The 18,193-nt window shown below is 39.1% G+C and overlaps 1 protein-coding gene across 1 annotated transcript in view; it reads left to right on the forward strand.

Moving 5' to 3' along the window:
- Window positions 1-18,193, forward strand: part of LOC141797441 (calcium-binding protein 8-like) — a 114,331-nt gene that overhangs the window by 25,930 nt on the left and 70,208 nt on the right. Inside the window, exon 4 of the mRNA XM_074678783.1 lies at window positions 13,562-13,705. Within this exon, the coding sequence (XP_074534884.1) occupies window positions 13,562-13,705 (144 nt within the window). The remainder of the gene's footprint in view (window positions 1-13,561; window positions 13,706-18,193) is intronic.

Consider the following 18,193-nt stretch of genomic DNA (forward strand, 5'->3'; position numbering starts at 1 on the left):
GCGCTGTTTTCACCAATCAAATGAGCGCCTCTCCTCGCCTTTAAATGCACTGCGGCCAAGGCACAGCATCTGATTGGTCTGAGTGATCCCCAGCACTGTGGAAACAGTGTCTGGAAAGACCCGGTAGCGGAGACGATCAGAGCCGCTGTCCCTGCAGCAGGAGAATTGACAGCGGGGCACATTGGAGGACACGGAGCGCGTCACCGTGTGGGCCAGCTCCCAGGACAGATTTAATCTGTTCCTTTGTCATTAATAGGAGAACAAAAAGAGACAGTTACACAGCTGGCTTATCCATTCAGAATACTTTTGATCCACCTGCACTCCTGGTTTGTCATCACCAAATAGCAGAACCTTTGGTGATATACTGTATACTCTCCCAGTGTCTCCACCTCATCCTCCTTACAATAATGTACTCCATCTTTTTAGATCAGGTTAAAAATAAAGACTAAAACAGAGAAATATGGGAAATCACGGGTAAATCCTGAGTGACAAACATTTATTTTGTCTCTTTTTTCTTTGTCTTTTCGCTTCCTCTTTTCTTTGAATTAAATGAAATGAGAGAAGTTAGTATCAGATGTTAAGGCTGTTTATTGTTTACCTTTGGTGATATACTGTATACTCTACATAACGTTTAACAATGATTGACAGCTGCCGTTCTTGTGTATTTTTTGGGGGGATTGTAAAATATGTCGGGAGGTAGAGTCGGGAAGTCATTCGATTCTTGAAAGAAAAAAAAAAAATATTATTTTTGTCACCCAGCTCCACTCAGATTCTCCCAGAATCCCTCATCGTCTCTACTGCACAGAATCTGGCTCCAAACTGCTACAATGGTGGCGCCTGTGACGGCGGTATTTTGTCTTCAAAACCATACAGTGATGGATGGCGGAGCCACACTGTCTACTCTATACACAGTCTATGATACTGTCGGCTGTGAGTTACCAGTTAGCATGGTCGCTATTACCTCCAAAACAACGGTTGCTCTGTGACGGTCAAAACTTGATAGACGTTGCCTCTGTTGTATAATATCTAGTGCTGTCAGGCGATTAAAAAAATTAATGTAATTAATTACAGGATTTGTAATTAATTAATCTAATAAATCACATTTTAATCTCATATCTGCTTAAGGTCCCAAAATAAAGAATTTGAATTCCAGGACATTAAAATTACATTAAAAGACATTAAAAAAAAAACATTTAAAAATAAGGTGGGAATATATACAACACATTTTTAGGTACCCTGAGGCATAAGGAACACATTAAAAAACTGTTGTGGTTCTATCTTTACAAAATCTACACAGTCCTGCACCTAAGTTAAGCTGATTTGATTTTTAGGACGGTTTTTGCTTCTGTCACATTTTTACTCGATGTGGACTCGATTTTCACTGCAATATGAACTTCTATACTTCTATGAGGTCAGGAGAACCAGGGCTAAAGGCTAAAAACTGTGAGGAACTATGTAGAAAACACTTTATTCAAGTCTTGGATCAAAGAAAAGTGAAGTATTCTCAGTTTAACATGCTCTGAACACACAAACTGTTGCTCATTGGTGCAGAGCAGCCCCAAGCTGAAACATGACACCAGGAAGATGGGAGGAAATCGTCAAAGAATTCTTTAGATTTAAATACAGGACATATATCGATTATTCAGGGCTTGTTTAAAGCAGTAAAGAGTGTAGAATTATCTGTTTTTTACAGAATTGAGCTAGAGCAAACGGTTGTCTGAAGATTTTCAAAAAGGACGTGTGAATAAACGAGATGTGGACCCACTCTCGCTTCCCCCAGTCTGAAGCATGTTGCTGACGTCAGGTGTGATACATTCAGGGACCGTCGGAAATTTGAAAATCTGACGAGAACACCACTTTTCCAAGTAGGACAAACGGTTTGTAAATGCAAGACACTTGAAAATAAGTGCGTCTTTGAACGCCTCGCGGGTTTTGGATCCAGATTAATCTGCGTTATTTTTCATAGCACATTAATTTGCGGTGTATTTAATTAATCTAATTAACGCGTTAAAATGACAGCCCTAATAATATCATTTCTAAAAACTGCCCACAGAACAACCGAACATTTTTATGCTGATAACAGGTTGAATTTAGTATTTAAAAAACACTAACTCGTCACGCTGCTTCTGCGTGTGCATTTTTGTGACGAAGATGTGACAGCAGTCAGTCATTCAGTTAGCTATTTCAACCCTGCAGCACGCTGTTATTCCTCAGCTGCTGCAGAGCTAAATTATAGGAAACAAGCCCGACACTTAACGTCAGCATCGGCTATTTTCTGACCTGTGTTGTTATTGTTCCGTACCCAGCTGGAAACTGTGTGATTGCACTTAAAGGAGTGTTAGGTTTGTGCACAACATCTTAGAAAATCAGGCAGAGTTATTTAAAGTCGACTTAAAGCTGCAGACACATTTTGTAGGATTGACAGATCCTCTGGTCTTCGATAGGAAGGATCAAAACCAAGCCTCACTGCTCACATCCAGTCGTCACATCTGTCATTAATCCATCCAAACATGCTTGATGTCACTTCAAACAGCCCTGTCATTTGTTTCCTGACATGCTCCGTGCCCCCTGAGAGCTATTTCCACATTTCTCACAGTTCAGATGTTAATTTGGAGCCCACAGTTTTTGTCCTTTTCATTACCATATTTATGCAAATAGACTTACAGTGTGGTGCAGGAAAGAGAGCAGGAAGAGAAGCCAAACTCCTAAAATATACAGGTTGGAATGAAACGTCATTAAACTTCTGAGAAAACCAAAAGATAAAGAGATAAAGCTGATGTCACGGTGGTCCTGAGACCTTTGGTTACAGTGTTGCGTTAAAGAATGCATGCTTAATTAGACTTTTATGCAATTAAAATGTAAATTACACTTCCCCTGACCTCAGGCTTGCTTTGGTAGAATTTAAATAAATTTAACATCGAGGGGAGCTGGACGTGAATACAGATTTTGTAAAGCTTTTCAGAAAATAACTTCCCCGCTGAGTGTTTATTTGACTGGATAATGTGAGCTTCAATCTGTGAGCTGATAACAGCAGTCTGAGTAATATTCAACAGAGTGTAGCAGCATTGATTTCACAGAATCACACCTGTATCCTGAGTGTTAGTCCAGGGTGATTTTCTTCACACTCAACAATGGAGGAGAAGAGAAAGAGTCCTGCAGACAGGCTTTCCTGCGAACCCTAAAAGAGGCTTTTTCATTAGAGGTTTAGTGACAGGGCAGCCGCGGAGATCCTCTGTGTCGGCTCTCAGGCTCCTCTTTCACTAAGCCGGCTGAGCTGGAGCAGACCTGGGTAAACCTGCAGGAGGTTTGTGCTTGTTCAGCCCACCAGCTCTCTCAGGGAGAGGAGGGAGCTGCAGGAGGAGACTCCTCTCTGACTCAGTGTGTCTTCACCAGCCGGGCTCAGTTTGGCAGGTTTCTGCTCCTGGTTTTGGACTCTCATCTCTTTAAGTGTCAGGTTTTCTGTGTGTGTGTGCTGCCTGCAGGCCTCAGAATGAACACAGCAACAGTTTGAGGAGCTGTCCGTGGTGCTGAACACACTCAGAAACACGGACAGCTCCACTGAGACACTACAACACCTGAACTCCCGGATAAACTGCTGCCAGGAGCCACGTTTTAACAAATCTGTTTCAGATCTTAAGTTTAAAACCACAAAATTATTTTTTTGTAGAGAGGAAATTGAAAAAATCTTTTGTCGTACTTTCTTTCTGGTTAGTTTTAAAGCTTCATCCTGCAGGAGGTTGTTTTCATTTCTGGCAAAGTTTGCTAAAAGTTCGGTTAATATTTCATCAGGTGAAAAAAAGCAGATAAATAAAAGTAGGGATGTCCCGATATTACATTTTCACTTTCGATACGATACGGATACTGCAGCATTAAGTATTGGCCGATACAATATTAATCCGATACGATATCAGCATTAAGCATGCATACTTTTATTACTTATTTTGTAGAATGTCTGTCATGTTAGAAAAGGCTTGATTAAGTGATATTATTCAAACAAGGAACAGTAATCAGCAACAGTAGGTATGGGGAAAAACTGACCCATTTATTATTTACCAATGGGTAACAGGAACTGCTTATATCAGAGATTTTAGATGCATTCCGATACAATACCGATACTTGTTTTTTGCTGATATCGGACCGATACACGATATCAATATCGGACTGGGACACCTCTAAATAAAAGTAATTTAAAACTCCAACTCTCTGCTCCGCTAACAATACACTCCAACAATATGAGACAATGCTGAAGTGCTAAAATCTGCTGTTTTTTGAGTGTCCGATGAGGCTGACTCTGAAAGTACAGGAAGTCACATACACACCAAGCCAAAAAAAAAGTTTTCTGACAAGTTTTCAGAGCAGAAATTAACCCATTTACAGCCTGGTTGAAAAAACGTCTCCTGTCTGAGTCGCTATCGGCACACACTGTGCGGGGGTTAATTTTTTTTTCTAACCCAATCAGAAGCCCTTGCCACTACCAATATGGCCGCCACAGCCGATCTGCTTCATTTTCTGTTACAGAAACAGACCGGTGAGGTCGAGGAAAGTACGTTGTCATAAACTTTTGACTCTGGGATGCCCCCCGCTGGTGGATGTATTGGTTAACAGCAATTTCAATGTAAAGGACGCATGGAAGTCTTTGAGCAGTGACAGTAACATAGTTAGAAAAGAAGGTATCCATATTTGGACATAATGGTTGGATAAATGGGACTTAAATCTGCCTAAGTCTGTAGTTAAAGAAGTGAAGAGCAAAAGAAGTAAAAATAAAAAATTAGAAGTAAAAGAGAAGTTAAAGAGCTGTTACACTGAATGGATTGACATGAACCGTTGCTCGTTAAAACAAAGGAGAGGATCATCACACGTCTTAAAGAAGGTGAATCATCAGGGAATTGGTTTGCTGTTCACAGTTAGCTGTGTCTAAAATCTGGAGCAAGTACAAACAACATGAGAAGGTTGTAGAGAACAAGCAAAGACACTAAAGCGTCAAGACAGAAAACTGAAAGCAAACAGAAAATGTACAGCCAAACAAACAAGGCGCAAATGAGAGGAAACTGGAGTCAACGTCTGACCACCTAAAGGAAAGTTACAAACAGAAAAAATACGGTTACAGTGGATGAAGAAAAGCAACTGGATCAAAGTCATATTCAGTAATGAATGGTGAAGCTGCATTAGGCGGGTGATGATGCTGGAGCTTTGGTTTGGTGCTGTTCAGGTGAGATTTATGAAGACGAGAGTCAGGGATGGGTACCTTTCACATTTGAAAACAATACCGTACTGATGCCCTGTACCTGGCTATCAGTATTTTTGGTTTTTTTTTTTTTTTTATGAGGTAAAAAAATCTCAAATTGTTTAGCGATAATATATGAATATTTTTTCAATTTAACTCACTTATTCTTCAATATACAAGCTTGCCATGCTGTGTTCATGTCCAGCATGGAAAATCACCTACTCTTCCACTCTCTCCAAACATCGGACACTGGAGAAACATGCAGATCACGTATGGAACATGCAGATCACGTATAGAATGAATATCCTATCTTAAATTAAGAGCATTTTTAATTGATTTGAGAGCAGTATTTTATTGATTTCACGCTCAGATTTTGTGATATTGTCTCTCAAAACTCTGCTCTTGCGCTCAAATTTGCTCTGCGCGCGCTCAAACTGTGTCCTCGTGCTCAGTTTTAATGCTGCTCGCAGATTTCCTGCGCTCACACTCCAGTTCTTCCTCTCCTGCTGAGGGAGTTTTTGCTCACAGATCCGTCTGCGCTCGTATTTTTTTTGTGGATCAACCAATAGAAGGCCGACTAGTATTGACCAATCAGATTATCCTTGTTTGTTGTCATGTAGCTATGAGTATACAGTATAGCTATTTCAGTTAAAAACACAGGTGCTCGTGTATTTATTGAATGATATTTGATTTTAACAGTGGACAAAAAAATTAAAGAAATCACATTTATTACTGCCCTGCAGGCCAGGGGCTGATAAACCAGGTTGAAAGACTGCCCGCCCGTATGTGACGCTCCGTGAACAACAGCAAACACACCCACGAACAAACAGGGGTAATCTGATTGGTCAATACTAGTGGGCCTTCTATTGGTTGATCCACAAAAAAATACGAGCGCAGACAGCGATCTGTGAACAAAAATTCCCTCAGCGCGAGGGGAAGAACCGGAGTGTGGGCGCAGGAAATCAGTGAGCAGCATTATAACCAAGCACGAGGACACAGTTTGAGCACGCGCAGAGCAAATTCGAGCGCAAGAGCAGAGTTTTGAGAGAAGATATCACAAAATCTGAGTGTGAAATCAATAAAATACAGCTCTCAAATCAATTAAAAATGCTCTTGATTTAAGATAGGATTTTCATTCCATAATCACGTCAGTATTGGGTTGGCCCATCGAACGTCGGACGACAGGACGTCAGAGCAACGTGCAAAATAGCTACAAATTTTGACATCTGAATCTGACTTTTTTTGGACTTTGTAGTGACTTCAGCATTTGGATGCCATTTGCAGACCAAATCTAGACGTGAATGAGACGTTCAAAATGGATCCAAACATGTTTAGACGTTTATCTGACCTCCATATGACGCCCGAAAAAGACGTAATAAAAACTTTAATTCTGCACCTTCAGGAGACCTGGTTTGGACGTCGAAAATAACGTTAAATATACGTCATTTCAACGTCACATTGCAGTGGTCACAAGGATGCATTTCGGTACCTAAACATGGCAGTTTTTGATGTTACATGAATCGGTACTTGGTCATTTATGATCTGTGGTGCATATCAGATGATCTGTCATTGGATCTTCAATTAATACACAAGTTTACAGCCACATGTTGGACACTTTTCTTCGTCCATTAAATGAAAGGATGTTTGGGATGATAAGATTGTTTTCAAGGTGGTAAAGGATCTCGCCATGGAGCAAAAACTATGAAAACTTTCCTTGAGGAAAAACCTGCAAATAGTCCAGATCTCACTCCAATTGAAAGTCATGCCTCAGAGAAAAAGTGAGAGCTGGTGCAACTAAGCACTAGCAGTGTGTTGTTTGTTTGTTTTTGATGATTTTTTTTATCTTCAGGATTGAATGAGTATATTATTTTTCCTTCTGCTTGATCACCTGAATGAAATCCTCACAAACTGCTGATTCCACAGTTTTTTTTTCAGTGTTTGTAGTAGAAATAGTTTTGTACCAAATGTCTTCATTTGAGTTAGAAATCTGCTGAGTATTCCCAGTGTGCCGTGAGTCCTGATTTGCATGAAATGTAGTCATTCGATTGTTGTTTTGCGAAAACCTCCAGACGCGAGAAACTCCACACGGGCCTGAGTCGAGCTAGATTAATTCCCAATGCGTGTGTTAATGCAGAGTGAATAATCTGTCTGCCTTTGATGTGTGTGTGTGTGTGTATCCAGGAAAATGTCCTCTTAAGCCGTTAAAACACAGTTTGTCGTTGTTGTAAATAACGGTGGTGCTTGAGTTGCAGAGAGCAGCTGTTTGGGAGCGGTGTCATGTTGTTTGGATGCAGGTCAGAGACGGCGTCCTCTCGTTATCTACTGTAGCTACTCAACACAGTCAAAACAAATTGATGAGGCAATTCATAATTTACGCTCCATTTATGTTTTGTTTCTCCGAATCATTTGCCGGCAGGCTGCTTCACAATGGCGGCGGTGCAGACGATAATGAGATGATTGATGGGCTTGCTTCTTAACGGCTGGTTTTCAGTTCACTTTGACAATTACGTGGTTCAATCAGGAGGAGCGTGCAGTTGGAGTGTTTGTTCCCCAGAAAATACTGAGCTAAAATTATCAATAGCAGTACATTTCCACTTGGTTTGGATTGATTACTTTTCCTTTTGTACCCAAATTATCTCATTTTGCTCAGTTTAACCTTGTGCTGCATCCTTTTTAAGCTCTCATGAGCTCAGGAACAGGCAGCTGGCAGATGAAGCTGAGTAATGAAGTATTGGATTTTGTGAAATTGCTTGTGGCGTACACTAGACTAGACGTAAACTGCAGAACTTTATTTGTGTTCCTAACATTTAGCTTCTGAGTGAAACGTTTCTATGTCTTAAATAACGCTGTGGAACATGATTTTTGTTGAGTTAGGTCTGACAGCTGTTGGGTGCAGAATCAAAAACTTCATTTTTTTCCTATCACATCAAGTTTTTGAACTATAGGATCCCCTTTCTTAAAAAAATATGAAAAATACTGAACAGATCTGTGCTTATTTTATAAAAAAAAAACTTCAAATATTGATATACACTAGAATATGAAATATGAAAGAAAAAGGCATGGCTGCAATGTTCATTTAATTTTTTTTTTTGCAATTTTTAATTACATTTTTAAATCAGCTGTGAGAAGTTTAAAGGTGATCTTGAAAAAGTCTCACTTCTAGATATCTGCCTGATCATAATCTACACTTTAAAATGAGATTATCAGCACCAGTACTAAAAGTTACAGGTTATTTTAAATTGCTACTTCTCACGTCTAGGTCTCTATGACAACACCACGCCAGCTGACGAAGTTTAGTAGAGAGAAGAGATAAAACTCCTGAAAACTATTTCTGTGATTAATTCTGTAGTGGTGGTGGACACTGAAGCCTAACTTTCAGACAGAAAAAGGACAGAAGAGCAGAAGAAAGATAAAAGCTAAAGGCTATTTAGCCTTTAGCTCAGGCTGTATCACTCTATAACACAGGGGCTAAACTGTTTGTGCTAATGTTTATTCCAACCCACAGTCAGCAGTTATTCTGCAGTGGTCTGTTCAAACTTGAGAGTTTATCAATAAAATGAAGAGTGAGGTTATGTTAGCTCTGATTGGTAGATGACTGGTAGGACATAACCAGGATTTACTAACGTTACACAGACATGTCTTGAGCAGACCGGTTCGATTCGTCTCGGTACTGCGCGCATTTTGTGGCGTTTCCACTGACTTATCCCGGGACAGATCCCCAAATAACTGAGAGGAGCTGACCTACTTTTTGGGACCCTTTCGTATTGGTGCCAGACTGAACCGATCCGCTTTTAGAAGGTGGAGCAACAACACTGCAGACCATTGATTGGTCAAAAGAATTGTCACTTACCCCGACAGCAACACAGTCTTCTCTGAAACAAAGCTTGATTGTTCTTTGTATCAAAGAGCTACATGCCAATCACAGAGAGGACGAAATGCTGAATGTCTTCATCGTTGCTCTTTGTTTACTGTGTTGCGTTTTTATTCTTTGTTGGATTTATTAGCGGGGTAAACTGTGTCGCGCTGCTACGGCGTCACACCATGCAGCTGTCCGCATCCAGCTTATATGCCGCCTACCACGAGAGGGCACAGTTTGCCGTGGAAACATGAACGGGATCAGGCTTAACTGTACCAAACCGTACTGAACCAAACCGGACTGCTTGGTGGAAACACGGCTGCCAGCTGTGCTAAATATAAACAGCTACTCAACTACTTACAAACTGACAGTGTTTACTTGTTGTCACGTTAGCCTACAGATACGTCAGAGCACCAAGCTGCCGATAGCACTACATATAGCCGGCTACTACAACGTTAGCTTGATGATACATTTCAAACTGTAGTGCTATGTAACTGTACTGATAAATACCTTACTTTGGCGCATTGTATCCAGTAAAAAGTTGTTTTTAACAAAGAAAATTTGTTTCGATCTGTTCTCCATCTAATTCCAAAACAAACACACCTCGCTTAAAGTAATCTATGACAGTGTGCGGAGACTCCATGCCACAATATGGCAAGGGAGAGCTATTAAAACAGACCCTCCTCATAGCATTTTTAAGATTTATTGGTTTTTACAAAGGATATGGCTACTGGAGGAGCAGGCATAAAAAAACTTGACATGCTAGAAAAAAACTGACTGCAATTTTGGAATCAACATGAGAGTTTTAGTTTTAATCAGCATAAAAATCTAACTCAACTAAACAACATTTTCCAATTGTTCCCCTGTGTTTTTCAGCGCTCAATGTGCTCATGCATGTCACGGTGTCCTTCAGAGTAGTGACATCCCACCTCTTTTTAAAGGCATCAGATGCCTGTCAGTCTCCTGTCCTGTCACACACACACACACACACTCCGATCTGTGGACACATTTCTGAAATATGTATTTATTAAAGCACTCTGAAGCCTCCTGATGTCGCCTGTCGAGCAGCTAACAAACCAGCTGCTGACTCCACTGTGCACATGTCGGCTTCTTTGAGGGAGTGAGTCAGTGTGGTGAAGTGTAGCTGCAGCAGCGTGACATGTAAGCACCCAGCTGTGAAAACAAATCTTCAGATTTCTGTTAAAATGAAAAAAATACACCTCTCTGTGAGCTGGATCCTGACTTGAACCCTTGGGTGGACAGGAGACTTTTGTAACAGGTTGTCTGTAGAGCTTTTTCTTATCACAGCTCCGACTCTCTCTGGAGCTGTTTCCCTCCAAACATCTGCAGCTCTGACTCACTTTCCTCATTTAAAGTCAACACAAACCTTTTTTAGACAAGCCTGCAAAACGTGACTTCAGCTCCCTCCATTATTATTTTCACGAGGCAGATCAGTTGTTTTTATTGTCATTGTTGTGTGCATGAAGGGTTGTTTGTCTCGACACGCTAGGCTCTGATAGGTCGACAGGCTCCAGCCCCCCTATGGCCCCAGAGAAGTGGTGTAGATCAGGGGTTGCCAAACATGCAAAGAAAAGCCAACTTTAAGAATATACTTCCAAACTCTTTAGAAAGAGAAATAATTCTCAAACTAGAAAAGCACTCAGAGAGCTCAGACCTCCACCAAGCATATTGTGATTGTCACCAACACTTTAGTCCGACTTTAATGTTATACTCCCTTTCAGCAGACTGTCTGCTACAATTTGGTGTTAGTTGCAGGTTTGTACGATAATTTGTTTCCTGACAGTGTTGAAAATGATGATGACCCAGTTCATATTTCATATTCCAGATCTTAGTATCCAGGATATTGCCAGGATCTGGATCGTACTTTAACATCTGTCAGAAATTATGGTGACCTTGTCTTGTATTGTTTTGCAAAGCAATCCGACCATTTATGGTGGAGTTATATACACATATGGTGAAAACAGCCCTATTTCACAATGATAACGAATCCTTTAAGAAAGTCCTGGATCCAGACAGTGATCCAGATCACCTCCAAAATGGAATCACTTCTTCCTTATCCTATTTTGAACATTTTCTGAAATTTTCATGAAGATCTGAAAAAACCAGACTCACACAAGTAGGTTGATGCAAAAAAGAGAGAAGGTATTTCAGGGTAGGGATGGATACCGAATTAGACACTTTTTTAGGTACAGACCGAATTGTGTCAAAAGCACCGGGTACCGATTCATGTAAAGTCAAAAGGTACCATGTTTAGGTTCCTAAACGCATCCTTGTGACTATGAGGGAGTGGAAGAGTGGGCAATTTTCCATGCTGGGCATGAACACAGCATTACAAGGTTATATATTGAAGAATAAATATGTTAAACTGAAAAAAAATATTCTATTTTATTATTTAACAAATTGATATTCTTTACAATTTAACCACAAAAAGGTATTGAAAATTGGTACTGTTGAGTACTGGTACCGATTGCCAGGTACCGGGCATTTGTATTGTATTATTTCAAATGTGAAAGGTACCCATCCCTATCTAGGGCTCTGTCAGCCAAGGGGGGATACTTCTTTTTTACATGTAGCCAGTAGTTAGACAGGGGAAGAGCCTCAAAGCTCAGTTCAGTTTTTCAGATGGCTTAATAACAGGCTCAAACCGCCAGGTCTCCACAGATAATGCCACCTTCATCCCAAAGTTGCATCTGTCACACAAGGTGTTCTAGTAGTTTTCATCGTGTCTCTTGGTCCTGGCAGACTACCTGCGTTTGTTTATATCTGGCACGCCGCGCGTGGACTGATACACTAAGCGGCAAGCGCCTCGTAGCCAGATGTGGCTCTGCAGCGGAGGTAGCGCCGTTTTATGACACGATGAGAACTAGAGCCTTATTTAGCGGTGTTTTTGTGTGAAAGTAACGTGCTGAAAATTCTCTGAATAAAGCGTGAATGCAGACCAACATCAGATTTTTTTGGTGGGAGTCCGTTTATTTGTGTTTTTGGTCAAGTAAAACATGGCCCCGTCTGAGTGCAGAGGAAACCTGCAGAGGAGCAGGGAGGGGGTGTTTGGTGCGAGCGCTCTGGGCTTCTGTTGCACAAAAACACTGCTGTAGGGGTAATTTCTGCCCTAAACCTTGTGATAGGACCCAACTTGTTCCATCCCGGAGTATCAGGGGACGTAGAGTAATATGACATGAACAAATGACTCAAGAGATGGAAACATGAAGGAGACACATGTTCAGAAAAATGGTTTAGACAAAAATCGACCCTCTGACGTCCTGATTCTCCTGTTTCTGTCCACATCATGTGTAACAGCTGCAGTGAAACCTGCTGAGTGAAGCCCATATGTCTCTGCAGAAACTGAAACTCTCTGGTCTATGAGGTGTTTTTATTCAGATCAGTTCTGCCTTTTAGCTTTTACTCACTCGCAGAATGTTTCATGGGTTCTGGTCAAAAGACGAGCGAGGAGAAATAAAAACCACTGAGGAGTCGTCTTTTTCGCACTGCAGGGGAAGACAAAGTCGTTTCATCAAGTGAAAAGTGTAACTACAGTTTAAATCAGCTGCACGGTGAGAGAAGCCGCAAGATGTCGAACAGGAGGGATGGAAAATGTCTGACAAACGAGCTACTTTGGGCTTCATGAATAAATAAAAACACACTTCACTATTTGCTGAGCCTTTTATAATGAAAGTGTACAAAGCAGAGTGTGAGCAGGATCTGATCCTGGACCTGAGAAATCAAACAAATCTGTCTTTAAAGATGACTCATCTCACACTCAGACCCTGAGAGGAAGCGTAGTGACCGCCGTTACGTTGACTCTGTGATGACTAAACCACGAGGCGAGACGCACCTGTTCAACTTATTTACTCAGCAGCATCAGCAGCAGGCGGATGTGTGATTTAACCTTTAGGAAGAAGAAAAACATTAAGATTAAATCCTCTTTTTAAAGAATTAACCATGCATGATCTGCAGTGACATATTCTATAAATATGACAAAGCAAAAAGAAGAAGAAGAGAGGAAATAAAGACTGCAGTGTTGAGGAGGAAATCATAACAACAAGCTGAGACGACAGCGGCTGTGACAGCAGGTGAAGAGAACGAATCAATGGGTGGGTTTGATCTTGTTAACTGGAGGAAGTGGGGCGAGACCAATTTCCTAACACGCAGGCTGAAGCTAGGTCAGATAGAGAGACAGAGGTAGGGAGGAAGGAAAGGAGAGGAGGAGGAGTGATGGAGGAAGGGTTTAAACACCAGCTGGCTTTATTAAAGAGAAGATAAATTTAAAGTTGTGAGAGGTTTTCAGGAATATACTCAAAACAAGAAGAAAGAAAAAGGTCTGAGACGATGTGCAGAGATAATAATGAGGACGTGAGGCGGGCTCTGCAGAGCAATCAAACACCTGCAGACAAACACGGCGCTGTAAATGAATTCAAATGTTTGTGCAACAAGATCTGAATGTGTAATTTGTGTCTGGGCAGAAATCCGCGAGGCGTTCAGGGTCCTGGACCGGGACGGAAATGGCTTCATTTCCAAACAGGAGCTGGGGATGGCCATGCGCTCTCTGGGTTACATGCCGAGCGAGGTGGAGCTGGCCATCATCATGCAGAGACTAGACATGGATGGTGAGTCACACACACACAGAAACACACAGAAACACACACACACACACACACAGGTGTAAAAATGTTCCATGTGACACAGATCGGTTTTCTCGCCTCTGATGTAACATCTTGTCGCAGAAACACATTTCCTGCATCATGAAAATGTAAACATGGTGCAGTTCAGGGTCTCATCAGTTTATAACTTTGCAGGAATTTACATTAAACTCTCGTTTTCTGTGCAGTCGCTCCTCCTTCAATGCACAGATTACATTTTTTTATGCATCCTCCTGTAAAAATGTATCCCAACACTATGGGGCGCCGATTGTAAAGTTGCACACACCACAAATAGCAACAACATTTCTCCACATTTAGCTCTAAAACATCACTTTTTATGCAGATTCAGAGGAATATTTGAGTAATATATACATCAAATATTATAACTAAATGTTAAATATTTTATCTTAATGTTATAAATAAATGTTTTGATTTTAAATATTTAGCCAAAATGCAAATTCACTCCCTCGCCTACAGGAAGCAACAAATTAAAAGTAGGAGGATCCAGCCAAGCCGGATTTTTGAGAAAGTCAAACACAGTCGGCTTAATCAGCTGTTAGAAAATAAATGTATCAAGTACTGTGATGGGGCTGTTCAAAATATTCAGGCCAACAATCCCACTTGGCTGAATCGCTCCCTCAAAATTTTATTTTGGCGCTTCTAGTGGGCAAGAGTGTGAATTCGCAAATAATCTAGATATTTACAAATCATACCTCAAGATTTAGAAATCTTGACTTCATGTTTAAAAATCTTTGCTAAAGAGTTTAGGAATCTTCAGCAAATAGGAAAAAAAGCAAAACTTTTAGAAACCTGTACCAAATATTAAGAAATCTTGATTAAACATTAGAAAATCTTTAGCCAAAATTTGTAAATCTTGGGCAAATTTAAGAAATGTTTGCTCAAGATTTAGTTTCTTGAGCAAATATTCAGAATTCTTAAGCAAATATCAAGATATCTTGACTAAATATTTAAAAATCTTTGCCTTAGACTTAGAATTTATATTTAGAAATCTTCAGTACAGATTTAGATATCTTGACTTATTTTTAGGAAATCTTGAGCAAATATGAAGAAATGTTTGCTCAAGATTTGGAAAACATTGACGAAATAATCAGAAATCTTTGCTAAAGTTTATAAGATTTAAAAATCTTAAATAGTTATTTAGAAATTTGAGCAAATATTTAGAAATCTTTACTAAACATAAAGAATTTTTGAGCAAAACTTTGTAAAAATTGCGCAAATATTAAGAAATTTTGCTCAAAATTTAGATTCCAGAGCAAATATTTAGAAATATTGGTCAAGATTTAGAAACCCTGAGCAAATATTCAAAACTCTTGAGCAAAAATTTAGGAATCTTCACTAAATGTTTGGAAATGTCCAAGCTAATTTTTTGAAATCTTTGCTCAACCTTCAGAAATCATGACTTTAAAAAAATCATTGCACAAGACTTGGAAATTCAAGCCAAATATTAAGAAATTTTTGCTCAAGATTTAGAAATCTTGACCTAACGTTAGGAAATCTTGAGCAATGTAAAGAAATGTTTTCTCAAGATTTAGATTCTTGAGCATATATTTAGAAATCTTGACTTAATATTCAAAAGTCTTTCCTTTAGAGATTTAGAAATCTTGTGCAAATATTTAAGAAAAAACTGCTAAAGATTTAGAAACCTGTACCAAAAAATGAGAAATCTCGAGCAAACATTTAGAAATCTTTGCTCAAGATTTAGAAATTTGACCCTTATTTCTTGAAATGTTTGGTCAAGATTGAGACATCTTGACTAAATTTAAGAAAATCTTGAGTAAAACTAGGTAAATCTTGAGCAAATATTAAGAAATTTTTGCTTTAGATTTACATTCTTTGGTAAATATTTAGAAATCTTGACAAAATTTAGAATTCCTGGGCAAGTAATTGGAAATATTGACTTCATATTCAATAATCTTTACTGAAGAGATTTAGAAATCTTGAGCAAATATTTTAGAAAAAAATGCAAAGATTTAGGAATCTTTGCTGAAGCTTTAGAAATCTTGATTAAACATTAGGAAATCTTGAGCAAAACTTTGTAAATCTTGAGAAATTATTATTTGGTGTTTGCTCAAGATTTAGATTCTTAAGGAAATATTTTTAAAATTTGAGCAAATTTTAAAAATTTCTTTGCTCAAGAATTAGAAATTTTGACTTAAAACACAGAAATCTTTTCTCAAGAACTAGGAATCTGAGCTAAATATTTAGAAATCTTGAGCAAAACTTTTTAATTCTTGCGGATATATTAAGAAATGTTTGCTCAAGATTTAGATTCTTAAGCTTATAGTTTGAAAACTTTAACAAGAATTTCGAAATCTTGACTTCAAATTCAAAAATCTTTACTTTAAAGATTAAGAAATCTTGAGCAAATATTTAAGAATAAAATGCCAAAGATTTAGAAACCAGTACTAAAAACTACGATATGTTTAGCAAATATTTAGAAATCCTTGCTTAAAATTTGAAATCTTGATTAAAGAAACAAAAATCTTTGCTTAAGATTTTGATTCTTGAGCAAAACTTTGCTAAAGAATTAGAAATCTGACCTTAATATTAAGAAATATTTAGACAAGATTTTAAAATCTTGACTAAAAATCTTGAGCTAAACTTTGTAAGTCTTGAGCATATTTGAAGAACTGTTTGCTCATGATTTAGGTTCTTGAGCAAACTTCTAGAAATCTTGACTGCATGTTTTGAAATTTTGATGTAATATTTAGAAACATTGACTAAACATTCAAAAATATTTGCTCAAGAGTTACAAATCTGACCTTGATATTTAGAAATATTTGGTTAAGAATTAGAAATCTTGAGCAAATATTAAGAAATGTTTGCTCAAGATCAAGAAATCCTGACCAAATATTTGGAAATCTTTGCTCAAAGATTTAGAGAACATGACTAATCATTAAGAAATCTTGAGCAAATTTTTTGGAAATCTTGTCTTAATATTTAGAAATCTTTGCTTAAGATGTAGAAATCCTAGATAAGTATTTATGAGAACTAAAAGTTTAGAAACGTAGCCAAATATTTAGAATCAAGACATCTCTTACTTATAACATTTATAAATAACATTTAACATGAAACATTTTGATATAATATTTGACAAATATTTCTCTAAATCTACAGAAAAAGTGATGTTTTAGAGCTAAATGTGGAAAAATGTTGTTGTTATTTGTAGTGTGTGTAAGTTAACAATTAGTGCCCCATCCAGCACTCCAAGCTGAAACATGTGAATCTGGTGTAACTGTGTCAGAGCAGATTCTGCATCGATCTTGTGGAAAATTCCTGAAAAACTTCCCTCCTCGTGGATCCTCCTGTCATAACTGAGCTCCCAATCAGCTGATGTGTATTCCTGCAGCATCATCCTCACCTGTGACCTTTCTCTGAGAGACGTCCTTGTGCTGAGAACAAACACGTTTTCCTGCAGAGCGAAGCCGTCTGCATTAACCGTGACTGACGTTTTGTAAAGTGAAGCTGCTCAAAGTTGTTTAAAGCAGGGATTGGAAAAATGCAATATGCAAATGTCACATCCTGTTTCAAATTGGTCACGCTGCTATCTCAGCGTTCGATAAGTGCTTTTCAGCTCCACGCTGGAGCCAGAGAAAGACTGGAAACGTTCAAGGCTGAATATTAAAGTTTAAGAAGTTGGGACGCCTTTATTTCTCTTCTGACTCATCTGCTTCACCATCTCAGGAGAGCGTCGCCGCTTTGTGCCTCAGGGCCGGATCTTGTTGCATCGTCTGCTGCCGCTTGAAGAAGAAGAAGGCGAGGCTGATGAAGGTCACTGCAGCTTTTGTCTCAGGAAGTCTGCAAAGTGTTCAGCTGCTTATTTATTTATTCCCCGCCTCCTTATTGTTCTGTCTGCCGCTGCATACAGGAGCTGAATTTGTTGGTATTGCTGTTTGGAAAATCTCCACATGAATCGACGCGGGTCGACTTGTTTGTATCGATTTACGTCATTAGCAAAATGCTGCAGATTTACTCCGTTTGGACATTATTGAATCTGAGAACTGGCTCCGAATCAGCAGTGAGTGAAACTGAGTTTGGCACATTAACAAACACAAAGAGCTGTGTCTTTGTGTTTGTTAATGCGCCAAACTCCTTTTTCCCACAAAGACAGCTCACTCAGATATGATCCAACACGTTCAGACAAACAAATATTCTCGGATCGGTCCAAACTTTATTGCAGCAGAAGAAGAATATTGTTTGTCTTCGGCGTGGAGGCTGATTAACTTTTCATGGGGCTGTGAAGAAGTGAAGAGGTAACGTCGGAAGGAGAAGTTTGTCAGGTAGTCATGAGATTGACTCCTCTTTAAAGTGAAATTACTAAAGGCTCAGGGCTATCAAGCCTGAGCATGAGTTTTTTCAGCTTCAACAGGGACGTTTTTCAACCTGATTAAAATTTAACCTTTTCCATTTAAACTGGGAAACACACACTGATTT

The sequence above is a fragment of the Halichoeres trimaculatus genome, unplaced genomic scaffold (assembly GCF_033239565.1).
Source record: "Halichoeres trimaculatus isolate MK-OKI-2021-1 unplaced genomic scaffold, fHalTri1.1 fHalTri1_scaffold_9, whole genome shotgun sequence".
Classification (NCBI taxonomy): Eukaryota; Metazoa; Chordata; class Actinopteri; order Labriformes; family Labridae; genus Halichoeres; species Halichoeres trimaculatus.